The sequence below is a fragment of the Choloepus didactylus genome, chromosome 21 (genome assembly GCF_015220235.1).
Source record: "Choloepus didactylus isolate mChoDid1 chromosome 21, mChoDid1.pri, whole genome shotgun sequence".
Taxonomy (NCBI): Eukaryota; Metazoa; Chordata; class Mammalia; order Pilosa; family Megalonychidae; genus Choloepus; species Choloepus didactylus.
In genome coordinates this window covers 20576745-20602506 of record NC_051327.1, presented here as the reverse complement: position 1 = coordinate 20602506, position 25762 = coordinate 20576745, and the positions used below count along the sequence as shown (strand labels likewise).

The 25762-nt window shown below is 44.0% G+C and overlaps 1 protein-coding gene across 10 annotated transcripts in view; it reads left to right on the top strand.

Annotated features, from left to right (window-relative positions):
- The window catches only part of LOC119517799 (transformation/transcription domain associated protein), a 140613-nt gene that overhangs the window by 78606 nt on the left and 36245 nt on the right, over window positions 1-25762 (top strand). For all 10 annotated transcript variants that reach the window (XM_037814799.1, XM_037814803.1, XM_037814798.1 and 7 more), the window contains 18 exons: window positions 187-393; window positions 1152-1310; window positions 1464-1598; window positions 2811-2921; window positions 3970-4116; window positions 5564-5777; window positions 6479-6604; window positions 8460-8606; window positions 9337-9536; window positions 10160-10281; window positions 10617-10830; window positions 13109-13288; window positions 14680-14826; window positions 17903-18022; window positions 18229-18516; window positions 18687-18824; window positions 19516-19628; window positions 20098-20233. In XM_037814799.1, coding sequence (XP_037670727.1) covers window positions 187-393; window positions 1152-1310; window positions 1464-1598; window positions 2811-2921; window positions 3970-4116; window positions 5564-5777; window positions 6479-6604; window positions 8460-8606; window positions 9337-9536; window positions 10160-10281; window positions 10617-10830; window positions 13109-13288; window positions 14680-14826; window positions 17903-18022; window positions 18229-18516; window positions 18687-18824; window positions 19516-19628; window positions 20098-20233 — 2904 coding nt within the window. The remainder of the gene's footprint in view (window positions 1-186; window positions 394-1151; window positions 1311-1463; window positions 1599-2810; window positions 2922-3969; window positions 4117-5563; window positions 5778-6478; window positions 6605-8459; window positions 8607-9336; window positions 9537-10159; window positions 10282-10616; window positions 10831-13108; window positions 13289-14679; window positions 14827-17902; window positions 18023-18228; window positions 18517-18686; window positions 18825-19515; window positions 19629-20097; window positions 20234-25762) is intronic.

The window sequence follows — 25762 nt, the reverse complement described above, 5'->3', positions numbered from 1 at the left end:
CTCATAAATGTTAGAACACGTCAGAACTCAATGGAGGAGAAAGCAACTAAGCTGTCTTCTAATAAGAGAGTCCTAAATTGTTTTTCAAAAATATTCTGTCTTAGTTTAAGTGATTATATGCTGTGTTGTTCCTGTGGGTTTTTTTGATTTCTCTCCTTTTACATAAGGTGATCTTCCCTGTCTCAGGTTTTTCATAGTCTTCTCAAGGCTCACGCAATGGAAGCACGAGCCATTGTCAGGCAGGCCATGGCCATCTTGACTCCTGCCGTGCCTGCGCGGATGGAGGACGGGCACCAGATGCTGACCCACTGGACAAGGAAGATCATTGTGGAGGAGGGCCACACAGTCCCTCAGCTGGTTCATATTTTGCATCTGATAGTGCAGCATTTTAAGGTATGTAGAGCATCCTATAGGTTGATGTGAAATCACTTGGGCATATGCCTCTTTCATTTTCTGCAGTGATAAGGTGGTCACTTATGTTTTGGTAAGGCTCTTTCTGGCTCTGTGTATGCACACGCTTTGTCAGTATGGAACTTGCTGAAGGGTAGAGGCTGTATCCCAGGCAGGTGCTTCTTTTTGCCTAAAACCACAGCGTTATTGAAGTCCTCGGAGTTGTAAGATGGGAGGTGGTCATTCAATCTAGATTTTGGTAACTTGGCCTGAAAAAGTTGTTTGTGTCTGTAGCACTTCTTCTGTGTAGCCATATCATCCACCTTGTAGACTTTATTCTTGTGTAAGTATTTCCTGTAGATTTGGGGTAGAGGAGAAAGGATTGACTTGAAGGCTAATTCTTTTGCAGCCTGCTCTTAGAATTGGAAACTTGGTTCTCAGTACGTTCTTTGATGTTCATGGTATCACATCTGACATTTGATTCATTCATGTGACAGGCTTACCGCCCTATAGGGAATTCAGTTTTCCAGCACTTTTTAAAGATAATAATTTCAGCCTATTTGTACCATTACTCTACTGGACTCAAAGTAGGGGGAGACAACTGCATGTGCACACACACGCACACACGGAGGAACCCAGGGTCATAGGAATGTCTTTGCTGAAATTATGATTCAGAATTCTTGAGCACAAGGTCGTGCGTCCGTGTGTGTGCGTTAGGGCCAAGTGCGGCCTCCCTGACTGGCCCGTGCCTGTGCCCGCAGGTGTACTACCCGGTGCGGCACCACCTGGTGCAGCACATGGTCAGCGCCATGCAGAGACTGGGCTTCACGCCCAGCGTCACCATCGAGCAGAGGAGGCTGGCCGTGGACCTCTCAGAAGTCGTCATCAAGTGGGAGCTGCAGAGGATCAAGGACCAGCAGGTAGGAACCCCTCTGCTTGTGTCATGACTGCACTTACGCCCCCTCTAGAAGTCAGCCAGTAAAGTCACGTGTGTGTGTGTGTTTTAAGCCGGATTCAGATATGGATCCAAATTCCAGTGGAGAAGGAGTCAATTCTGTCTTGTGTGTTTTAAGCCGGATTCAGATATGGATCCAAATTCCAGTGGAGAAGGAGTCAATTCTGTCTCGTCTTCCATCAAGAGAGGCCTGTCGGTGGATTCTGCCCAGGAAGTGAAGCGCTTTCGGACAGCCACAGGAGCAATAAGTGCAGTAAGCTCATGGGCAGCCTGGCAGTGTGTTTCTTCCTTGTGAGGGCAGCACCCTGTGACTGTGTAGAAGTGCCAAGCACAGGGCTGGAGAGGCAGCTGGGACAAGCTGTGCTCCATACCTGGGAACGTGGTGACATGTTACTCATTGGAGGGGTCTCCTGAGTTGCCAGAGGCATTTCTCTCTGTGGTCATTTAATACCATTAGAGTTACGGGTTAATTACTTGCATAAAAGTATCAGGAGAAACTCTTTGATGTAAGAAAATAGGCTGATAACATGTGCCCATGTTGTAGTCTAATTTTAAAAAACACAGTGCATTCTGTTTTGTGTTTGGAGTGTAGACACCAAGAGGGTCCTGGCGTGGCATGTCGTCTGTCCCCCGTCCCCCCACCACCCGTTGGAGTGACTAGTTCAGGGCCCTGGGTGGGGCACATTGGGCGGGTCCTGGAACAGTTAACACTGTGTGCCCGAGACGGAACTCTCCTCCACCCCTCAGTATTATACCAGTGCGTCCTTCCCCGTGCCATCGCCCATTCACTCCTCTCCGCATGTCTGGTCTGAGAGCAAGTCCTCTCGATCCTTCCGTGAAACCTCCCCTTTCCCTCGCCTCTCTCCCACCAGCTTGGTCCGAGCCTCGTCCCCTCCTACCCAGGTTACTGACACTGGCTCCTGGCTCACTCTTCTGTTTCCTCTTTCATCCCCCTTAAAGACATTTTTCACAAAACACTTTCTGTTCCAATTTTAAGTCAGGGGAACCTGGGTGAAGGGCACAGGGGACTTCTTTATTGTTTTTGTGACTTCTCTTGAATCTATTATCATTTCAGAATAAAGAGTTAAAAAAATAAAAAGGTCACCTTGTCTTGCCCTCATTTAAGCCCTCCCAGCAGTGGCATCACGTTGTACCCAGAAGTAAAGTACACACTCTTGACCTTCACGTCCCATGGGGCTGGGCCCTTTGGCTGCTGGGGCTTTCCTTCTTCATGTGGCCCGTTCTCTTCATAGCTGCTTTAGTTGCTAATCCTCTGCTCCCCTGCTAGGTGTGTATGCTCAGGAGGGCAGAGGCACACCTGTCTCAGGTGTCCCGGTGCCCTGACAGCATCTGCTCCTGGGATAGGAGGTGCTTGCACTGTGAGCTGGGGGGATGAGGGAGTACACTGTGTGGGAAATCCGCTGTTCAGAATCCCTTTCTGCCCTAACTGCCTGCTCTCTTCTAGGTGTTTGGGAGGAGCCAGTCACTGCCTGGAGCTGACCCCCTTCTGGCCAGGCCCATCGATAAGCAGCACACGGACACCGTGGTGAATTTCCTCATCCGAGTGGCTTGTCAGGTACGGGCTTCTGCAGGTCTCACGTTAGGGGTTCCTCACAAAAGCAGTGACTGTATCCTGCTCTGGAATGTCTGGGACTACAGAGTCAGAAAGGAAATAGGCAGACCAAGGTGTGGGAGCAACTTCTGTCACTTTTATATCAAATTCTGTGATTCCAGCGCATACTCATTGTTCCAAAATCTGCATGGGTCTTTTTAAAATCATTTTTTCTTTCATTGGTAATAAAATAATGGTGTATCATATAAATTAACAACAGCTTAGCATTGGTGACTTATGGTAGTTCAGTGATCTTGAGCAAATTATTTAATTTCCAAGTTTTCTTTTGCTCATCTTTAAAATGAGAGGGATACATGTTTCATAAAGGTGTTAGATGATCCAACCTACATAAAACATGTTCAACATTTAGTAATTTAGGTGCTTTTATAACTATTGGGGTATATTTATCATTCATCTCAGTATGTGTTTCCATTGCGTTGTTTGGAATCCATTTCTGAAATTTAATTTTTATGTTCCAAAAAGCCATTATACATGAAATTTTCCTAAGTATTTTTTAAAATTTGGAAATCTTAATTTCTCACAATTCTTAAAACAATAAATCTTGCAATAGTATCTTGCAATAATATCGAAAATTTCCAAGTACTCACATAATCTAAGCTACTCCCCCAATCAAGCGCTCCTTGAGTGCTGACTGTGCGCCAGGCGCTGTGCAGGGAGGGGCACAGACCCCGTGCCAGGGGCTTCCTGGCATTGATCACAGTTGCACGGATGACTGTCAGGTCACCACTGAGTCCTCCTGCAGATGGGGCATCTGGTGCTAATCAGGGGCGTTGGTGGGGGTGGGGGGGGCAGGATCCAGTCAGGCAGGTCCCTGAGCAGACACGGCCGGGTTGAGGGCATGTGGAAGTGGAGGTGGTCACACAGTGAAGGGCTGGGAGGAGGTGGGTGTGAGGGGGCGGGGACAGGGGCACAGTCAAGCAGCCTTCACTGGCTGCATGGCTGCAGGCGTCTGTGCGGTGGACCTGGAGCTTTCGTTTGAATGAATTTCTAGGTTAACGACAGCACCAGCACTGCAGGGTCTCCCGGGGAGGTGCTCTCTCGCCGTTGCGTGAACCTTCTGAAGACCGCATTGCGACCAGACATGTGGTCTAAATCCGAACTCAAGCTCCAGTGGTTTGACAAGCTGCTAATGACAGTGGTGGGTGCACGTGTCTGTCGGGCTGGACTGGGCTGGCAGTGAACACTGTGTCCTCGGGCTCTCCTCCAGGCCTGACCATTAGGCCCCAAATCTTACACACCCTGGGCCAGTCGTGGCCTCCAGCTCTTTCTCTCCTGGCTGCTAGTAAGAGGGGCACAGTTTTCCTATACTGAAAGTGGTTTTAAAACTTCAGCTCTTGCTCCCTCTCCCAAATACGAGTCAGAGTTTTAAAAACCTAATAGTAACTCTTCGATTTTGCAGATTCTATTAACAGTTGGCTTGGGATAAACATTTTTGGATGAGTTATGCAACAGCCTTTAAAATGAATTTGAATTTTTAAAACAGATTTTAGTGATGGACATGATATTTATCAGGCCCAAAATCATATTCTTAAGGGCTTAGCCACTTAGCCCCAGTGGTGGTGTAAGTTTCTGATGGTAGTAAAAGCTGTTCTCTTACCTTTTCCGTTTCATTACCATCACAAGGTTCAATTTTTCCTGGTTACTTGATGGAATTTGAAAGCTTACGCTATCACAGTTATAAAACCTATTGTAAGCATTTGTTATTTTTGGATTGCTGAGATTAACAATGTTGTTTAGGTTTTATGAAAGGTTACAAAACCTAGTCCCTGTGAATATGGAGCAGCATACCCAAGAGGCCCCATAAGTCTGTAGCACATATTTCGCTTCTAGTTGGGCAGCTAATTTTAGCTTAGCCCTAAGTGGACAGTCTCTGCCATTTTCTGTGCTAACGTTTCCATGGAGCAGTGTGCCGTGTTGACAGGGCTTACCACCGTTTCTCCCGACAGTCCACAGTAACCAAGAGTGTTCACCTCGACCCATTGCATACACATGGTGCATTGCAAAGCATGTCTGTTTATAAACCACAGAAGCAAGTGTCTTGTGAAACCATTATTACAAAACATGCACTCTGATTTCTGTTTGTTTGTTTTGTTTTTCAGTTTTGTTTCATTTAGTTTTTAAATGTGGACCTCACCTGTTAGGTTGATTTCATGATAAGTGATTTGAAAGATACTTCCACAGTTTGGAAGGATACTTATATTTTAACTAAAAATATGGGAGGCAAAGCAAAGTTTGTTGCAGTAACATTTCCTGTTTAATCCAGATTCTAGTGAGTTTTTTAAAATGTTGACATTAGTATTTTGAATGAGCTTTTTTAGTGTTTAGTTTTGACTCTAAATATTTAAAGCAAATTTATGAAAGAAACATTCTTATGAAGTCCTATTAATAAATTTAAGTATTTAAAATGGCAATCACATGTTTATATATATATATATGTAAGATGTGTTTTTCATTCTATAGTGGTTTTTTACTTAGTTTCCAAATATTTAATGGCACATTGTTTTAAAGTTTGCTTGATTTATGTTTCCATAATTTCTTAACTGGAGTATTTATCTTATCTGTCTGTGCTTGTGTTCTCCCTTCAGGAGCAGCCCAATCAAGTGAACTATGGAAATATTTGCACTGGCTTGGAAGTGCTAAGTTTCTTGCTGACGGTGCTCCACTCTCCAGCCATCCTCAGTAGCTTCAAACCCCTGCAGCGTGGGGTGGCTGCCTGTATGACGTGTGGGAACACCAGAGTCCTGCGGGCAGTTCACAGCCTGCTCTCGCGCCTCATGAGCACCTTCCCGACAGAGCCAAGTGCGTGGCCTTTTCCGTCAGGGCCTGTCGCGGGGGCGGGGGGGGGGCACAGAGCTAGTTACTTGAGCGTGCATGTCCTCCAGTTTTTGTATTGAACATTTTATTATCCACTTTTCTTTTTGCTTGTAAACTTTCTTAAAAAAAAAAAAAAAAACTTGACAAAAACTTAACAGTAGCAGTTGCATTATAATTTTTGTTTCCTTTGGAGATGTAGTTATTCATTAGGTGAGCATTACTGTTTTCTTCAGGTGTTAAAGGGAAATTAGGTTGAAGTTTTTTTGTTTGTTTTTAAATAAAATACTGAACAGTGGATAGAATCAAATTTTGGCATATTGGTAATAATTATGTTTGCCCACTTTCTGGAAGGGTGTGGGTGGAGGAGAGGCCATCCTCATGCTTTGTAGGCTGGACGCCAGCTCAGTGGGGGTGCCACACCCGCCTTGCCGTGGGAGGCGGTGGCTTCCAACCTCGGTGTCTCTCGCGTTTTTCTGCCCACGCTGCCCTGCCGTCGCAGGCAATTACTGCTGTGCGCAGGTTCCCTTACTTGGAGGTCATTTGTTCTTTCAGCAGAAGGTTCCTGAGCACCACACCGTGCCGAGTCACTAAAGCTTGGTGCCTGCCTTGAGGGGCACTAACAGCCCAGTGACCGGCGCAGGTGTGAGAGCCCAAACCACAGCTCCAGGTTCTCACTTCTGCTCCAGGTACATCCAGTGTGGCCTCTAAGTACGAAGAGTTGGAGTGCCTCTACGCAGCCGTCGGGAAGGTCATCTACGAAGGACTCACTAACTATGAGAAGGCTGCCAGCGCAAACCCTTCCCAGCTCTTTGGTGAGCAAGTCTCTGGGTTTTCCAAGCAGTGGGTTCAGTTTGGTGTCGATAGGTTCCTGTCACTGGACATGCTTTCCTTCTGGGAAAAAGCTCAGGTCTTTAAGAGGCGCTGGTGAGCTGTCATGTTCAGTGTCTGTGTGTGCTGTTGGGTGCACACAAGGCCACCGTGCCCTTTAGGGTAAACGGCCCCCCTTGCCCTCCCCATCACCAGCCCTTCCTCTGTGCCTCCAGCCTCCAGCCTCAGGTGCGAAGGCAGTTGCTCCAGGTCGCATGGATCCTGGTGACCAAAATTTACACGAAACACAGCTCTTACTAAAGCATTACAAAAATGTGTAGAATTATTGCCCTTTGTAATATGTTCACCTGTCAGTAGGCCTCTCACAGGATAAGAACTATTTCCCATCTAATTGGTGAGACTCTGACTGACCCAGTGAAACCAAGGTCGATTTCTTGGGTAAATCAGGGCAGCCAGGTAACTTTGGCCCTCAGTTGTACAGAAGTCAAATGTGTAGATACTCACCCTGCTATTTTGGCCAACACATGTTTTTGATTAGATTAGAATTTAGGTTCCAACTTTAAAATCTTTTCTCCTTTATTAACATTTTTATTGTATAAAATTCTGAAAATACAAATGGGAGAAAATTAAATAAGTCCCGTTAGCCCCCTCCTAACAACAATCACCCTTAACCTTTTGGTGGGCACGTCTTTTTTCTACACATGTGTATACTAACAGAAATACAGATAGCCCCTGTTGTGCAAACTCTTGTGTCTGAATTCACAAACGGAATACGTTATTTTTGGATAAATTCCTTGCTCTTCAGATTCTTGCTACTTGCTCTCTGAAATTGAGGTGCAGAGAAAGTCAGTAAAATGGCCTCCCCTGCTCTCCAAGCTTGCTGTCTTTATTCTGGAACCAGGAAGATTTGGATCGTGAGGAATACTTTGGTGACTTTGTTCTAAGTGGGATCATTCTGTAGATCCTGCTCTGCAACCCAGTTTCCATCACAGTGCAGCACGAATGTCTTCTGGTTGTTAATTCTCCAAAGGACTCTCCTGAGCACCGGTGCCTACCGCAGGCCAGGCCTCCCTCCTGAAGTGGGCCTGAGAGGGCTCCTTGCCTTGGCCCCCTGCCCACCTCCACATGGCCAGAGCACAGTGGCAATAACCGCCTGCATGATGCCTTCCCCATAAGCATCACCATCATCACATGTCTCAGAATTAGACGGTTCTAAATTGACTGCCCTGCTGAGGATTGGCCTTTAATGAAGCAAGCCTGAAATTGCCCACATCTGGGACAATTGGCCCTTTAAGTGGCAGATACCCTTTTATTCTATGATGTGATCCACACATACAAATTTAAATTTAACATGCATGTCAGATGTCAAAAGGATTCTAAAAAGGCCTATTCAGAAATAACCTTTGTTTCATATGCTCCATGTTGACATTCTGGTGTTTTGCTGATTTTTATTGATCTTCTGTAGGTTTTCAGAATAAAGTGCAAACTGAATTCTTAAATATTTGTAATGCTCAAATAGGCTCAGATAGGTCCCATGTTACGGGACAAAAAAACGTCACTTAGGGTAGTTTGTCATAACTTACAAATGAAATCCAGAACGGAAGGTAAGAATGTGTCTGCTGAAGCACAAAGATCAATTCTCATGTGTGATGATATTTACGTAATTAAGAATTAGGAGTGAAAATACGACACTAGAAAATGGAGTATGTGCCAAATACAAATTTGTCATGCTTACATTTGGTATTAATCTATGCTTTAGTCAGAATTCAATGTCCTAAATAGTATGTTTTTGTTCCTCTTTTCCCCCCTATAAAACGACTGGCAATTTATACGTATTAGGGACACTTATGATCCTCAAGTCTGCCTGCAGCAACAACCCCAGCTACATAGACAGGCTGATTTCTGTCTTCATGCGCTCCCTCCAGAAGATGGTCCGAGAGCATCTAAACCCACAGGCAGCATCCGGAAGCACAGAGGCAACCTCAGGTGACAGGCGTGGGGCTGTGCCGCTTGCTCAGTCCCTAACAACCTAACAGGCCAGGCCGGGTGGTGGAACGTGAATCTGAATTCCTGTTGTTTATGTGCAATTCATTATCATTTGCTCCTCCACAAAGAGATTTTGAGCGTTTCATTTAAAATCAAAACAAGACTCATTTTAAAATTGAGCTGCTTTTAAAATTTGCGAGTGTATGAATGAAGAGATTGTAAAAGATGAGACATTTGAATGGAATATTTCACCACCAAGTGAGAGTTACTAACAATTGGTATAAAACAGAAATTGCTGGATTCAGAGATGTTATTTTTGAAGAAGAATTGAGTTGCAGGTTTCAGACATGAACAGTGGACACCAGGAATCTGGGTGCCACACCGGTGCTGTGTGTGTGTATTGGGGGACACCTTAGAGCGCAGTGCCCTGCGTGCACCTTCAGGACGCCCCCAGGGTGGGTGTGGAGGTGACTGGCGCTTAGCTGCACTTCTAGGGTCGCCTGCACTAGCACCTCCAGCTCCATCTTTCTCTCCCTCGGAAGGAGGCTTATCTAGACTTGTCCTTCCAAAGTGGAGTAGTAAGAACTCCACAGAGCCCAGAGCTCCAGTTTCGGGAGAAAACATTTTGGGGATAAATGGGCAGAATCCAGCATGCCAAGTAAAGCAAAGTGGCCGCAGATTTACATTTGTGTATGGAGATGTGTTGGCGCCTCTTCCCTCATGCAAACAGGCACCAGCGAGCTGGTGATGCTGAGCCTGGAGCTGGTGAAGACGCGTCTGGCCGTGATGAGCATGGAAATGCGAAAGAGCTTCATCCAGGCCATTCTGACATCCCTCATCGAGAAGTCACCAGATGCCAAAATCCTCCGTGCTGTGGTCAAAATTGTGGAAGAGTGGGTTAAAAATAATTCCCCTATGGCGGCCAATCAGGTATGCTCTGCTCTGGGCCACTGACTCCTTTGCAGGTAAAGGAACATGCAAGCGTCTGCTTCTCAGCTCTTCATTCTGAAAGTTGTTGAAGCAAAACATGTTTTTCCTTTATTTGCATTCATAATAACTCTTTCTAAGATAGATTTTTCTCTGTGTGTGCTTCACAGATTTTACAAACTTGAGATGAACTGTTCACTCATTTTAAGGTGGTTTTTTTACATTCAAATGTTAAATGAACTTGACTTGTTACCTTTTGTGGTAGTGGCGGTAAGCCACATCATCATCATCTTCGTCGTTGTCATCATTATAGCAACAACAATGACAATTATTTAACTTTGTGAGATGCTTGCAAACTAACGATTTGTTTCATAATTTGTTTCCTCTCCAAAGTCCATTGTAGCCGTCTAGGAAAATTATGTTGGCATCTGTCTTGATTTTGAGCATCCAAAGATAACTAGACTCATCTTTGAATTTTCTGCTTAGAAGTGACCTTGTTTTATTGTACTTGACAAAATTGTAGGACTTAAGAAATAATAGAGCAGGTGTCTGTGAAATATTTCTGAACATGTCTTTTCTCAAATAGAAGTAATTCACCTTTTCTTTTAAAAAACAAACTCATACAGACACCTACACTCCGGGAGAAGTCCATTTTGCTGGTGAAAATGATGACCTACATAGAAAAACGTTTTCCAGAAGACCTGGAATTAAATGCCCAGTTTTTAGACCTTGTTAACTATGTCTACAGGTAATTACATCAGTTGATCACATGTTGTGTATATTGGTCCATAATGCATTCTCTGACCAGCCAATGCAACATGATTTTTTAAACTTCTAGTTATACCTGAATTTTAAATGTTCATTTAAATATTAAATATATAACATACTTTGAAGTCATTAATAAACCTTCTACTCAAACGCTGTGTAAGCCATGCGAGTAGAAGTGTGACTTATAACACACTCTTGGCTTTCCTAGTAGCATTTCAGAAACTTGGTATCCACCTGCTGTCTGCTTGTTTGCTTACAGAGGAGTGCAACGTCTTGCACTGCGTTTACATCCCGATGTTGTTTCTCTGATTACAGGGATGAGACACTCTCTGGCAGTGAGCTGACTGCTAAACTCGAGCCTGCCTTTCTCTCTGGGTTGCGTTGTGCCCAGCCACTCATCAGGGCAAAATTTTTTGAGGTTTTTGACAACTCTATGAAACGTCGGGTCTATGAGCGCCTGCTTTATGTCACCTGTTCCCAGAATTGGGAAGCCATGGGAAACCATTTTTGGATCAAGCAGTGCATTGAGGTAGGCTCACCATCTGCACCTGGGTTGGCAGTGTGTTTTCTGACTTGCTGCGCCAGAGCCAGGGGGTGCTTGCGCACACAAGATTTTTACACAGAAAACAACTTGTAAACTCTAGTGGGAAGAAAGAGAGACTGGTTTTTTTTGGCTGATATTTAAGCCCTGTATTAGAAAACAATAATATTCCTTAGTTTGTAGCCAAAGATGCATTTTTCCCTCAAGTATAAAAATGTTAAATAGTTGACATGCTCTAGAAAATGTAACCATGCACTATAATTGTCATTTCTCATCATTCTTAAAGCAGGAAGATGCAGTAGCCAGGCCAGATGGTTTGATGTTGCTGTCAGTTTTTGTGCCTTCAGGGGTGCGTGTTACAAAGGCTTGTCTGAAATGGTCAGTGCTCTAGGAAGGAAATCCAGAGCTAGAGTAGGATTGGCATTTCAGTGGATTGTAAAGCAGATGTTCTTGGATATTTCTGGCAGGGTTGCAGTTTGACTTGTTTGCTTGTTATTAGGTCACCTGTCTTTCATTCTTTGCCTTAATCGCCAGCTTCACTTACCAGTCAACTTGAGGTTTCCCATAGCTGGTTACTGATGCTATGAAAGTAATTTTTGTCTTCTTTCCTAGAGTGAGTGAAATGAAAAGGTTACCAAATTACTTTATCTAAGAAGACAACAGAGACAGAAGCCTGTTAAGTTCTCTTTATGCAAAAGAAGGGAATTCTGGCACTCTACTTCGATTAGAGCCTGTTAGCCTATTTCCTGTTTATGCTTAGTGGACGTTTTCTTCGTGCCATGCACAGCTTCTGTTTGGAATTTTACTAAGTGCAGCATAGTTGGCAAAGTAGACTGATTTATTCATAGTTCAATCAAGAGACATGTCTGTTGCTCAGTAGGTGCCAGGCATTGGGTCAAGTCCCAGAGAAACAAAGATGAAAAGATGTTGTTTGTGGCAGGTGGCGCATTATGGGATCAGAAGAAGGGTTTCAGGCTGCAGGGCCCAAGCCAGCTATCCGCAACCAACTCCTGCCCTTTTTTGCCCCTGTGTGCCTAGCCCTTCACTTAGCATTACCGGGTCCAGACCATCCCCTTCTCTCCCTTCCCACCTCTCCCTCTACTCATGGCTGCACCATTTCTCATAGGGATGCCTGGAGCATTTTTCTTAGTGTTCACCCTCTCAACTCCTGCACATCTCAGTTTTCTCTGTTGCACAGTTGTTCTTAAAGAATAAAGTTCCTCAACATTGTACTTGGCATAAAATCCAGCCTCCATGTTGGGGTCTCATGGCTTCTGAGTGTCCTGGCCCTTGCCTTTTTCTCCTGACCTATCTTGTCCCTCTCTCCCCTCATTTGTCTCTAGCCGTGCCATGCTTGCCTTTCATTTCTCAAATGTGCCACCCTGTTTCTGGTGTTGAGGTCTTTGTCTTTCTCTCAGGTTGGTTCCTCCTCATCCCTCGGGTCTTGGGGTATTAGTGACCTCAAAAGTGCCTGCCCTCCTGAGCTCCCAAGTTAGCGTGGGGTGCCCTTTATCCCCTGGCCCACAGCAGCATTCTCCACAAGGAGTGTATGTTTGCATACGTACTGATTTTGTCTCGTCTTTCCCTCTGAAACTTGAGCTGCATGAGGGCAGGGGACACCGTCTCTGTGACTGACACACGAACCATCCAGGCCTAGCACAGCACCTGACGCGTGGTGGGTGCCCAGGGGATGAAGGTGCACCTTGGTTGAGGGGCAGCATGAGCAGAGGTCTGGTGGTGACGCAGGTCGTGAGGGGTGGGGTGGGGGATAGTCACGGAAGTGTTGGTGCAAGTGGGTGTGTCCGACTAGAGAGGCAGACAAGGCATTAGGTCATGGAAGACCTTGGAAGCCATGTTAAAGCGCTTGGACTGTGCCCGGAGGTTTGGGGGAAGCTGGCAGGGGTGTAGGTAGGGAAGTAATGGGGTCAGAGGTGTGGAAGAAGTTGGGTTTGAGAAGAAATTTTGGAGATGTTAGGAGGGTGTATCCAGGCAAGGGGTGAACTTGGCAGGGCTTGGTGCTGTGACACGGAAGATGGGAGGAAAGGAGAAACAAGTGGAAGAAACAGACACATCTGTCTTTGGGCAGGGAGAGGGGAGCAAGATGCTGAGCTTACATTTTGACACGTGGAAGACAGGGGCAGACGCCTCCATCTGGCCTGGGGAAGTAGACCAGAGCCATGGGCTTGGAGCTGCCAGCTGGGCAAGTACTGCCAGTGCCTGCGTGCCCTAGGGCTGTGCCGCGCATCATGCTTCTCTTCTCTTCCAGCTGCTTTTGGCGGTGTGTGAGAAGAGCACTCCCATCGGTACCAGCTGCCAAGGAGCGATGCTCCCATCCATTACCAACGTCATCAACCTGGCAGACAGCCATGACCGGGCAGCCTTCGCCATGGTCACTCATGTCAAGCAGGAGCCTCGGGAGCGCGAGAACAGCGAGTCCAAAGAGGAGGTAACACTGATTTCTTGGTGCCTCGTTTCACAGGCAGAATCCCCATTCCCATTCCTGCTGAAGTTTCAATCAGCCGTAGTTTGTTTTTTTTGTTTTCTGTTTTTTTGTTTTTTGGAGCAACCTTAAAGCTCTGAGTGTGATACCTAAGTTCTATTCAGTTTTTTCAAAGTTAAAATTGATAGACACCTTGTATTGCCATTCAGTTTTGAGATAGCTTGCCTTGTCATGAACTAGTAGTGCTTACTACAGAGCATTTTACTCTTTTTGTGCTTTTCCTCTCCAAGTGAGAAGTAGCCTAGGTTGTATTATAGAGCACTGCTTTGGGATGTGACGGCTGCCATAGAGAAACCATCACTCTAACTGGTTCCCCTGGCAGCCTTCTAGGAACCTTCCTTCTCTCTGCCTGTCCCTGGTATGGGCAGCCAGGGAGCCCCTGGGTTTTCCAAGCACTGGTGAGCCACTCACTCGTAAGCCCAGGTCACGGCTGGTGCCTTTGCCTTGATGGCTGTCAGTGCCCCGTGAGGGGGTGATGGACACTACCCCAGACTTAAATGTTTTCTAGACTGTGCTTTCTTTGGGGAAGCTCAGCCTCTCTGGAGTGTTGGACTTTAGAAGATAGCCACCCCATATCAAAGAGAGGGGCCCCTTTTTCTATCAAAGGTGTTAGTTTGTTTCCTCTGCCATTTGCAGGATAGCTGCTCATTTTATTAGTAAATAAGTATTTGAAATCATCTTCACTCCTGCTAATGCCTGGGTCATGTGGTGATTTGATCATCTTTCTTTCTGTAATTCACTTGTGAAATGAATCCCAGACTTCAAAATGATTCTTCTGTGTTCCCAAGGGTGCATACAAAATGGTTGACAAGTTGATTTAGAGGAGTAGTTTGATAATTAAATTGTTGATTGTGACTTCCCAGAAGCTTTGGACAAAAATAAGGTTTATTCCTCTTTGGAAACATATTGAACAAGAACATTGCTCCAACAGTGTCCCTGACATGACCCTGGCAGTTTTCTTACCTGAATGCGCAGGGCAGTGAGGGAACTGTGTTGCATTTCGAAGAATGTTAGGCTGTGATTTCTAATCATCTCTATTTTTACTGTTTAAAGCTTGTACTTTTTTTTTTTTTTCCTATTTTGCTTTCCATAATCCAAATATGAAGGCAAAACTGTGACATTTTCATGCTGTCATTTAAAGAGAGAAAAGTCTGGTCTAGTTTGTTTATGTTAGAATCTCAGCAAGGTCATTTAGATAATTACAGACTTCCAGGAAACTAACAAATTTTACTCATCAAAAATGTAACAAGAAGTGTATAGGAATTGGTTTTGTTGTATTTACTTTCACTGTTTGACCTTTTTGGTTTTGTTTGTTTTTTTTTGTTTTTTTTTTTTAGGATGTAGAGATAGATATTGAACTAGCTCCTGGAGATCAGACTAGCACACCCAAAACCAAAGAACTTTCTGAAAAGGACATTGGGAACCAGCTGCATATGTTAACCAATAGGCATGACAAATTTCTTGATACTCTTCGGGAAGTGAAGGTCTGTATGCAAGTTTGGAAGGGTAGTTTTTTTTCCCCCTGAAAAATTTGAATCCTAAGTTAGATTATTCCACAGCAGTGTAAAATTTTCTTCTACAAGTTATGCTTCTTTTCTTTCCTATCTCAATTGAAACCATTATAGTCCTTTTGAGACTCTAAAGTGGACATTTTATATAAAGGTTTGAGAAAGAAGTTATAATGTCTTAAAAGAAAAAAAATAAGAAAAAGAGGTTAATTTCTCCACTACTGTCCTTTGAAAGAAATGGTAAAATTGTTTATTATAAATACATGGTGCAACATATGCTGGATATTTTTCAAGTGCAATGAAAGAAGAGAAAATGAGAACAAGTTAATATGGTAAATCAATCCCACTTTTTTGGGGGAAAAAACCTTCCAAATGCATCTATTTTGAGATCTAGCTGGATAGAAACTCTGAGGCTTGTACACTTCCACGGCCCTCAGGTTAGCCCAGGAAGGGTCACTGTCAGGTAGTGACTGAGCGATTTAAGGCTCCGTATGCCAAGGCGCTTCTCAGCAGTACTACAAACAAGCAGTGGTTTTCTGTTCATAAAAAAAGTCAGGTGAAGAAAACTCATGAAAAAACCATTTCACAAATAATTTTTGCATTTCAGTTTTGCGGGGTAAACTCTCCAGAATTTCCACACTAAATAAAATTTTGAACTTGTATCTGAGTGACACAGTTGTGGTCTTGAATAAGCGTAAAACACTTGATCTTCCTGTGGAGCGGGAAGCAAAACATCCTTTTATATAGAAAAGAAATGCTTTCCTTATCGCAGACGAGGCCTTATGACCACTGCCCTGACTGCATAGCTTCAGAAAGAACGGTTGTGGCTCCGTGTTCCATTCCCAAAGGGCAGATACTGACAGATTTGGTGGTCAGTTCACTGTGGAAGAGCTATCAGAGAGGAAGTTGAAGGTTGAATGCTTCAGCCGCACATTGCTGAAAGAGTAATTGCACCCCTCTGCATACCCTTCTGGGGCCTCAGCCGTGCTGTGGACCATGCATTGGGGTAGACCAGACATGGCCTCCCAAGGAGGGTCGTGTCTGAGGACACCCCCTGGCCCTCTCTGCATTGTAGTTATTGTGGACTGCTCTGTGGCCCTGTCCTCACTGCCCTTGGTAAGAGAAACGGCAGGCTTATGGCTGTGTGCACCTCCTTGGCAACCTGAATTATCTGCACCCCAGATGCATGCCACAGAGGGGAGCCTCAGAACATCCCCATCACAGCCGTGTGTGCCCCATAACCATGGGAGCCATCATGTCTCTCACTGGACGTGTCGCTAGAGAGCCCCAATCCAAACTTCTGCAGGTAGCTCTTGGTAGTGCTTGTTTTGTGAACTGCCCTCCCTTCTGACAGTTTTACCTTTCCCCTTGCATTACCTTATGTCCCGTTTCCCTCATTCCATCTTTTATATTTATTTATTTAGTTCTTCAACAAATCGAGTCCATACTATATACCAGATACTGTTCTGGGCACTGGGAATATAGCAATGAACAAAGCAAGCAAAAATAGCCCCCCTCATAGGGCATCGGTTCTAATGGGGGAAATAATCAAGTAAGAAATCAACTTGATATGGACTGCGTCGGATGGTGGTGAGTGCTATGGAGAAAGTAAAGCAGCAGTTAGGGAGTTGGAGGAGGCGATGTTCATTTTGTTATATGTAGTCATAAAAATTACTTAAGAGTTTTTCATAGAGTAAGGTGGGGTTAAAACCATTTTATTTACGATTTTTCCAGGACGTTTTTATTCGTGAAGCTACTGTTGTGAAGTCCAAAGGACTAAGTGATATTTGAGTTGGTCCTTATCCCTGGGATGCAGACTCTTTTTCTCTTTTCCATTGGACTTCTTTGCTCTGTGGGAAATCTGTTGAGGCCAGTGACAGCCTCCTTGGTCTCCTGGGATGCTGTGAGGCCACCACAGCATCCACACACATCTTCACTCTAAGTTAGAGCAAGCCCACCACTTGTTTGAGCATTTTTCCCAGCAGGTCTGTGACACCCCTCTCAGTCCTTTTCTCACCAGCTCCTGGCCTTCTGCTAAGTTGGCTCAGAGCCAAGAGGCACCCCCCCCCCCGCCACTGTCCTGGGACTGAGAACGTAGGTGAACCAGGTGCATTTCATAATTGTCTTAGGTTGTGTCATTTCCTCATAGACGCAGAATGGGCATCAGATACATTTGAAGGAAGACACTCATCTTCCTTGAAATATTTGTATCCTCGATTTTGTGTGTTTGATAGAGACGTAGATACAAGAACGAGTGCTGTGCTTGGGTCTGCTGTGGGGAGGATGAGTGACGTGTGTCAGCTGGTACTCTCCAAGTTGAGCTTGCAGGGACGGGGGTGGACTGGTGAGTGTGTGTGAGCCGTGGCGCCAGCTGCTTGATTCCCTGAGGGGTGTGGATCAGATTGTCTTTAAGCAGGCGAGAAACCTGGCTGTTTTTAAGAATTGTTGGCAGCTAATTCAGATTTTTAAAAAAACAACAAAGCTGTGGGCAAAATAAAACATACTCATGGACTTAACATGACCTCTTGAGCCATCAGTCTCCAGCTTTGGCTTCAGTCCAGTTTTCCATTCCCATCAATTACTTTCTTCATCTCTTGTCCACTGCCAGTTGCAGAGATTCTGAACTTTCATTTGTCTGTATGTGTTCTTCAGAATTATAACTATTGGCACATATCTCATCTCACATGCATGTGCTTTTCCTGTTTTCTTTTGTATTTTCATTTTCTTCTGCTTTGGTGACATCTGTGTACCTCTTTAATGTACTTTCAACATTGTCAGTGTTCTTGTACTTCTTGGATGTGGTGGAATCAACAATGCCAGAACTTTCTCTTAAAGGTTAAGAACAAATCTGGGTGTGCTAGGACACCAGGGGTTCCTGGCAGTCAGAATCCATGTGCCCTGACATGACATTTGCTCAGACCTGTCAAAGTGAAGGAGCATCTGTTAAAACATGAGACAGTAACTTGGGAGCAGGGGTGTGAGAGGCATTCATGTGGCAGGGTCTTCAGCGTGAGCCCGGGACTACCTGAGTTCGTCTCTCTTGTCCCTGTAGACGGGAGCACTGCTCAGCGCCTTTGTTCAGCTGTGTCACATTTCTACAACGTTGGCAGAAAAGACGTGGGTCCAGCTTTTTCCCAGATTGTGGAAAATTCTGTCTGACAGACAGCAGCATGTGAGTATATTTTTAAAATCCTGCTTTGGAAAAATGTGGTTTTTGCTTTTGATGAGTATTAATGAAAGAAGGCGGGCTTTGCTAAATGTCAAAGGATGAAGAAACTATTGACTGACGCGCAAGTGAATTATCACACATTTTCCTTGATGCTGTGAGAGAAGATGATTTCTGAATGAAGGTCTGTGTTAACGTCCCGTTGGTTTCAGGCTCTGGCCGGCGAAATCAGCCCGTTCCTGTGCAGCGGCAGCCATCAGGTGCAGCGGGACTGCCAGCCCAGCGCCCTGAACTGCTTTGTGGAGGCCATGTCCCAGTGCGTCCCTCCTATTCCCATCCGGCCCTGCGTGCTGAAGTACTTGGGGAAGACGCACAACCTCTGGTTCCGCTCCACGTTAATGCTGGAGCACCAGGCTTTTGAAAAGGGACTGAGTCTTCAGATTAAGCCAAAACAAACAACGGAATTTTACGAGCAGGAGAGCATAACTCCACCACAGCAGGTGAGGGACTGACCTCATTTTGCTAATTCCTTCTTCCTTTCAAACGACCTCACTATCTCAGTGAATACATTCACCAGAAGATGTTAAATTACAGCACAATGGAATTGCTTTATTGAAAAAAAAAGTGTTTTTGTCGTGAGCGCTCAGACACTGTGTTGTGCTGTTTTCAGGAAATACTGGATTCCCTTGCTGAACTCTACTCTCTGCTACAAGAGGAAGATATGTGGGCCGGCTTATGGCAGAAGCGTTGCAAGTACTCGGAGACTGCAACGGCCATTGCCTATGAGCAGCACGGCTTCTTCGAGCAGGTAGCCAGGTGGAAGGGCTGGCGGGCTGGCCTGGTTGACAGAAGGTCACAGGCGCCGGTTCTCCTGTGGAATGTCCGCAAGTCCACGTTCAGGTCTAAATAGGTTTACTGTCTTGCTTAAAGTATTTAGCCTGCATGTAAAGGACCTTTGTTGAAGTCTCAGTTGGCAAACCTACATATGTTACAAGAACATGAGTTTAAAACTTAGTCCTGAGTCCTTTAGTTTGATGCTAATGTGGATGATTTTTATCTGCAGTCATTGATCCTGTTGAAAATTGTGGGTAGATTGCATTTCCTGTTCAACTTTTAAGCCTCATGTTTGTCCTTTCAGTGCAGCATGGATTCCAATTGCAGGATATGTGTAATTTTCAGCCCTGTGGCAGGCACTGAGCCACAGAAAGAGTCAAATACTTAGTTTCCCACTCTCAGCGTTCAAGAATAGAGAAAGGAATCCTTGACTTTGACAGTCTCCCCACCTTCCTTTCTGTGTGGGGAACCACATACCCTCTTTTCTCCTCCTGCTTGTTTCCGTCCTCTGGGGATAGAGAATTGTGGGTGTCAGTAACAGTGGGGAAGAGTTTGAGGCTCTCCTAGGTCTGTAGTCCAGCTTGCCCAGAGGAAGTGAGCAGTCATAGTGGAAACGTTGTCTGTCCAGGGAAACAGTGGTTTGAGAGCATTATTAACTTTTTTAGGCACAAGAATCCTATGAGAAGGCGATGGATAAAGCCAAAAAAGAACACGAGAGGAGTAATGCATCCCCTGCTATTTTCCCAGAATACCAACTTTGGGAAGACCACTGGATTCGGTAAAAAGCTGGACACGATGTTTTGCAGGAATGTTGTGTTAAGGGAAGCAATGAAAATCTGAAGTTTTCTCATAATGAGTGTTTTTAAAAGACTTGTTTACTTTCTTTATGACTTCTTAGAGAACAAACAGAACATTCCAAGAACAATTTCTAAAGTCTTGAGTAATTTAAAGTATCTGTTGGAGAAAAATACGTTATCGCTGCCTCTCTGCTGACTGTAGTGCGCTGGGCCCTTGGCAGTGTCACAGGCAGTTCTTGGTGTCCTGGGCCAGCAGCTTTCTTCCCTGGGGCAGAGAAGTTCACCCTCTAGCAGAGAAAGCCATGTTATCCCGCAGAAGTCTGCCCTTCTCTGTGTCAGAGTTTTCTTTTGTGGAATGGAAATACTATTTAAAATCCTCTCCCCTGCCCTTCCTGAATCTCTTAATGTGCTGGTAACTGAGCTTTTGCTTTTGAATCCCTGGTTTTCTAGGTGCTCTAAAGAGTTGAACCAGTGGGAAGCCCTGACTGAGTATGGCCAGTCCAAAGGTCACATAAACCCATACCTTGTCCTGGAGTGTGCGTGGCGGGTGTCCAATTGGACCGCCATGAAGGAGGCCCTGGTGCAGGTGAGCCAGCCTCCCCTCCCTGCTCAGTGTTGGTGCGATTGGGTGACCTGTCCACTGAAAGGCAGCACCCGCTGTAGTTGCACAGGCTTATCTGATTGAAGCTGTGAATGTCTCTGGAAATTTCGCTTCCCTTGGAATAAGCTGAGTGGTTTGGCATTGAAAAATAGCTCTTGAGTGTTTTGGTTTGCTAAAGCAACCAGAATGCAGAATACCAGAAATGGGTTGGCTTTTTCAATGTGGGTTTATTAAGTTACAAATTGATAGTTCTAAGGCCATGAAAATGTCCAGATTAAGGCATCAAGAGGAAGATACCTTCTCTGAGGAAAGGCTGTTGGCATCCAGGGTTCCTCTGTCACATGGGAAGGCCCACGGTGACGTCTGCTGGTCCTTCTCTCCTGGGTTTTTGTTTCAGTGCCCTTGCTTATTTCTCTTGGGGTGTTTCTCTCTCAGCTCTCTGGGCTTTTACTGTCTTTTATCCTCTTCACAAAGGACTCCTGTAAAGGATTAAGACCTGCCTTGAATGGGCTGGGACACATCTCAATTGAAATAGCCTAACCAAATGTCCTACCCATACTAGTTCTTCTCTAACATGGATGGATTAAAAGAACATGGTCTTTCTGGGAACATAACAGCTGCAAACCAGCACAGGGAGCAAGAGTTATTTTTGGTTCTCTCTAACACCTTTCCTAAATTTGAGTTAAATTATAAATTAGATAATTAGCTCATCATTCATTAAGTATTGGGTGTGGAGACCTTGGACTCTGTGAGAAAACAAATTTAATGTCTGGAGAAATTTGGAAGAACTAGGTCAATTTTATTGGTGGATTGAGTTGGCAGAAGCTCTGTTAGAACTGAGAAGCACAGCTAGGGTGCATTGTACACAGCCTGGCACCTAGCAAATTAGTTGTGAGTCAGTAAACATTAGTTGAATGAAACTGTTTGATTCAAAGTATTTTATGTATTATGGAAATGATTACAGTGTAAGTGAAGCTGAGTCACTTAGTTGAGCTGTGTATATTTTTAATTGGCTGCATTTAGAGGGATTTAGTGCACACTGGGAGAGCAGGAACAGAGCACAGTTCCCCTTTTCCCTCTGGGAAGCTTTTTTTGAGAACATCACAGGTTACTGAATCGGACAGCACAGCCCTCTGTACTATTTGAGCCCCACAAGAAGCCATTGGTGTCATTGCCGTGTAATATGTCTTCAGACACACCATTCCTGCTGCTCTTTATGTCTTCCTGCATCTCTGCCTTGCCATCATTTTCCCTCCACCCCAAGAATATGCTTTCGTATTTCTATTTCCTTCAGTAAGGGTCTGTCAGTTATGAATTCCCTGTTTTTGTTTGGTTAAGAATTATATCTTATAACAGATATTTTTAGATACTACCATTGTCCATTCCTCATCGTGACTTTTCCGATCATGATTTTGATATTTCGTGGATCAGCATAAGAAATTAAATGGGAAATTTTAGGGAGTTTTGCGGAAGCCACAGACAACACAAAGGCTAGAAATGTAGAGATACCTTAAAAAGTTTAGTAACTCATAAATGCATAAACTCATAATTGCACAAAATCAGTCAACAGTAAAACTCTAGGTAAGAGGGAAAAACTGATCTTTGGAGTTAATTCATACCTGTGTATGTGTATATATGTGTGTTACTGTTTAATAACATAAATGAACAGCTATACAATACTTTTTTCTTAAGATTAAATTTGTAGTAATATAACTACAGTTCTACACACCGGTTGGGGATGCCAAACATGTTTACATGTCGTCTCGTGGTGATCTTGCGGTGATCTTTGCATCTCGAGTTTCTCATATCTTGTGTTGTTTAAATGCCATAAGCTCTTAAAATTATATGTCCCTTTCTTGCGACTGGAGTCGTGTTGATCAAGAAGATAAAGTGAGCATCTGCATCGCTGCAGAAGAGGCAGCACCAGAGAAAGGAATGGGAGCAGCTCCCATTAAAAATACACTAGAGGACGTCATCAACATGCAATTTAAAACATCCCCTGAAAAAAACCTCCCCAGAGATTCAGGAAATAAAAGGACAAATCCCACTTGCTTAGAAGTCTGGAGGACAATAGAGACTGAAGAAGGACTCCACAGACACTGAATCAAAGAAAAAGAAAAATATTAGGTAGGAAACTTTCTCCCATACTGTCAGCCCTCGTCCCTCCCCCCCCTCACTCAGTCCTGTACAGCTTGGGAGTTGCTCAGAGGCAGCACCCCAGATCGTCGACCTTGCCGTAGGGACGCAGACTATAGAGGTCCTCAGAGCAGCATGAGGCTTCTCCAAGGCCCAGGGATCCAAATCCACGAAGACCCAGGGCAGAACACAAGCCGCTGAGGAGTGCTGCATGCAAAAGGACCCTTGATGGGGGTGGTGGGGAGGAGACCACAGTAGAAAGTCTGGTGAGAAGTGCTGTGGCCTCACTCAGTCCAGTTTCTATTGGCTAGAGCCTAAATGCAAAACAGACTTTTCCCAAGTGACCCACCTTTCTGGATTGACCCCATCTAGCTCCCCAGGAAGAGAGAGAAAGAGAGAGAGAGAAGGGGGTGTGGATTAAACTGAATTGTTAAGACAGGGTCCCAGAACTGAAAAGTGTAAGGAAGACAGGGCACTGAGTGATGGAGAGAATTTAAACAAATCATAGAAACTGGAGGAAAAAATCTACAAAAAACAAACAGAACAGGTTAAGATTCTGGGGGAAAGAACAGAGGAAAGGGAGTTTTTTCCTGGAGGTGAAACAATTACACAAAAAGGGCAGTCTTAAAAATTGCAGCACAAATCAGGGGCAAGAATCAGATGAAGAGCTGAGAGAATCTGACATGGGTTACTCTAAAGGCCTAGAATAAGTTGGACCAAGCGTCAAAGAAGTGCCTAACAAAGTCAGTCAACAGTAAAACAGTAAAACCCTAGATAAGAGGGAGAAGCTGACCTTCAGAGTTAATTCATAAAGATAATCAGATGCCTAGACATCAGAAGAGAAAAAAATTACACAGCATCCTAAAAAACAGGAAGATATGGCTCAGTCAAGGGAATGGATGATAACTTCAGTGGAGACAGAATTTTAAACAATTGTTTAAAGAAGTTCAAACAAATCTCCTAAATCAACTCCAGGAGATGAAGGAATAGATACATAAAGAGATAAAGGATATTAAGAACACATTGTGTAAGAATAAAGAAAAACTTGAAAGTATAAACAGAAACTTACCTTATGGGAATGAAAGGCATACTCAAAGAGATTAAAATTACAAATGTATACAACTACAGTTTGAAAATGCAGAAAAAGAAACAGCAAACTAGAAGGTGGGACAATTGAAATCATACAGTCGGAAGAACAGAGAAAAGAATTAAAAAAAAAAAAAAAATTGAGTAGAGTCTCGGAGTTGAGTGACAGCACAAAGCGTGCAAACATATGCGTTATGGGTGTCCCAGAAGGAGAAGAGAAGAGAAAGGGGGCAGAAAGAATATTTGAAGAAATAATGACTGAAAATTTCCCAACTCTTATGAAAGACATAAATATACATGTCCAGGAAGCACAATGTGTTCCAAACAGAATAAATTCTAATAGACCTACTCCAAGACACATGCTAATCAGAATGTCAAATGCCAAAGATAAAGAGAATTTTGGAAGCAGAATGAGAAAAACAATTCATCACATACCCGGAATCCTCAATAAGTTCTGATTTCTCATCAGAAACCATGCAGGCAAGAAGGCAGTGCATTGATAAATTTAAAGTACTGAAAGAGAATAACTGCCAGCCAAAAATTCTTTATCCAGCAAAACTGTCCTTCAGAAATGAGGGAAAGTTTAATGTATTCACAATGAACAGAAACTGAGAGAGTTTGTCAACAAAACACCTGCTTTACAAGAATTACTAAAGGGAGTTCTGCAAGTTGAAAGGAAAAGACAGGAGAGAGTGGCTTGGAATCATGTGAAGAAATGACGATTATCAGGGTAAATGCAAAACCCAGTAGTATTGTATTCTCAATATACAACTCTAGTCTTTAATGCCTATACAAGTCAGAATGCAATTGAACAAAAAGAGGCATATTTCCTAATAATGGAGATGAATGGAATATTGGAATATTACTCAGCTATAAAAAGGAATGGAGTCCTGATGCTTGTGACAACGTGAATGAACCTTGAAGACATTATACTGAGTGAAATTAGCCAAATACACAAGGACAAGTATTGTATGATCTCACTGACAACAAACTAATTAGAATAAGCAAACACACAGAGTTAGAACCTAGAATATAGGTTACCAGTGGATAGATTGTGGTAACAGAATGGGGAGTTGATGCTTAGTTTGTACAGAATTTCTGTTTAGGTTGATTGTAAAGGGTTAGAAAAGAGTGCTAGTACTTGTAGCAAATGTTCCACACCAGTGCAGGGTGTTGGTCATGGGGTGGTGTATGGGAATCCTGTATTTTGTTCATCATTCTGTAAACCCCACAATTTCTCTAATAAAAAAAATTAAAATCATAGGTTCCAAGCATAGTGTTTCAGAAAGTACTCCCAAGAAACAGGAAAAGTGATGAACTTGAAGGAAAAAATAGAATTGTTAGATATGCTTCGTTCATGCAGTACAGCTGCTGCTGTTGGCCTCTGTTGTGGTGTTGAGTAGACGGTGAGGCATGTCAAGAAAAAAAGAGAAGGAAATCTGCAAAGTCTTTGCTGCACCTACACCAACAACTGCAGAGCATCTACATAAACCATGAGGTCGGCATCTGTGTCGCGTAGAAAGTGCAACATTCTTTCAGGTGCAGGATTGTTACAAAAAAAACATTCCAGTAGACTCTGGCGTCATACGAGAAAAGGCTGAGTCCTTATGTAATTCCCTAAAGGGAAATGAAGGTGAAAGGTCTACCCTTGGATTTTCAAGCCGGGAAAGACTGGTTTGAAAATTTTAAAAAAGGTTTAGCGTATGCAATGTAAAAGTAAAGGGAGTGGAAGTGTCTGCTGATTGAGAGGCAGCTAGTGAGTTTCCTGAAACCCTGAAAAAAAATTTTACTCACGTTTTCCAGATCATGGGAATGCCATGCCCCTAACCCCCACAATGTAGAAGGGATAACTGTATTTTTTCCATGTATGGAATTCTGATAGACAGCTGTTCCTTCCCATGAGCAACCCCGCTTGAGAATTCTGTGTGTCCTGCTCTGCCTTTGAAGGCAGTCTGCCTTTTTCTTAGGTCCCTCCCTCGGCTTTCTCCTTATCTGTTGTTGCTCAGCAGTCTGGACCTTCCGCGCCCGTGTTCATTTCATTGGTTTTAGGAGATGGAAATTCTGCCATCCTGTTCCAGCCTACCCCTTTTACCCAGTAGGTTTATTTACTTTAATGTACTGATTTTCTTTTCTTGTCTTTTCTTTTTTCTTAAAGTAGAGATTACCAAAAGGGGTTGTGAGCAAAAGCCTTGAGATGATGAGCCTACTAGAGTAATGTCACCTTTTAACGAAATGTGAGAGGTTGAAGAACTAAACTGAAAGAATTACGAACCATTAATCCGGGGGTGGAAA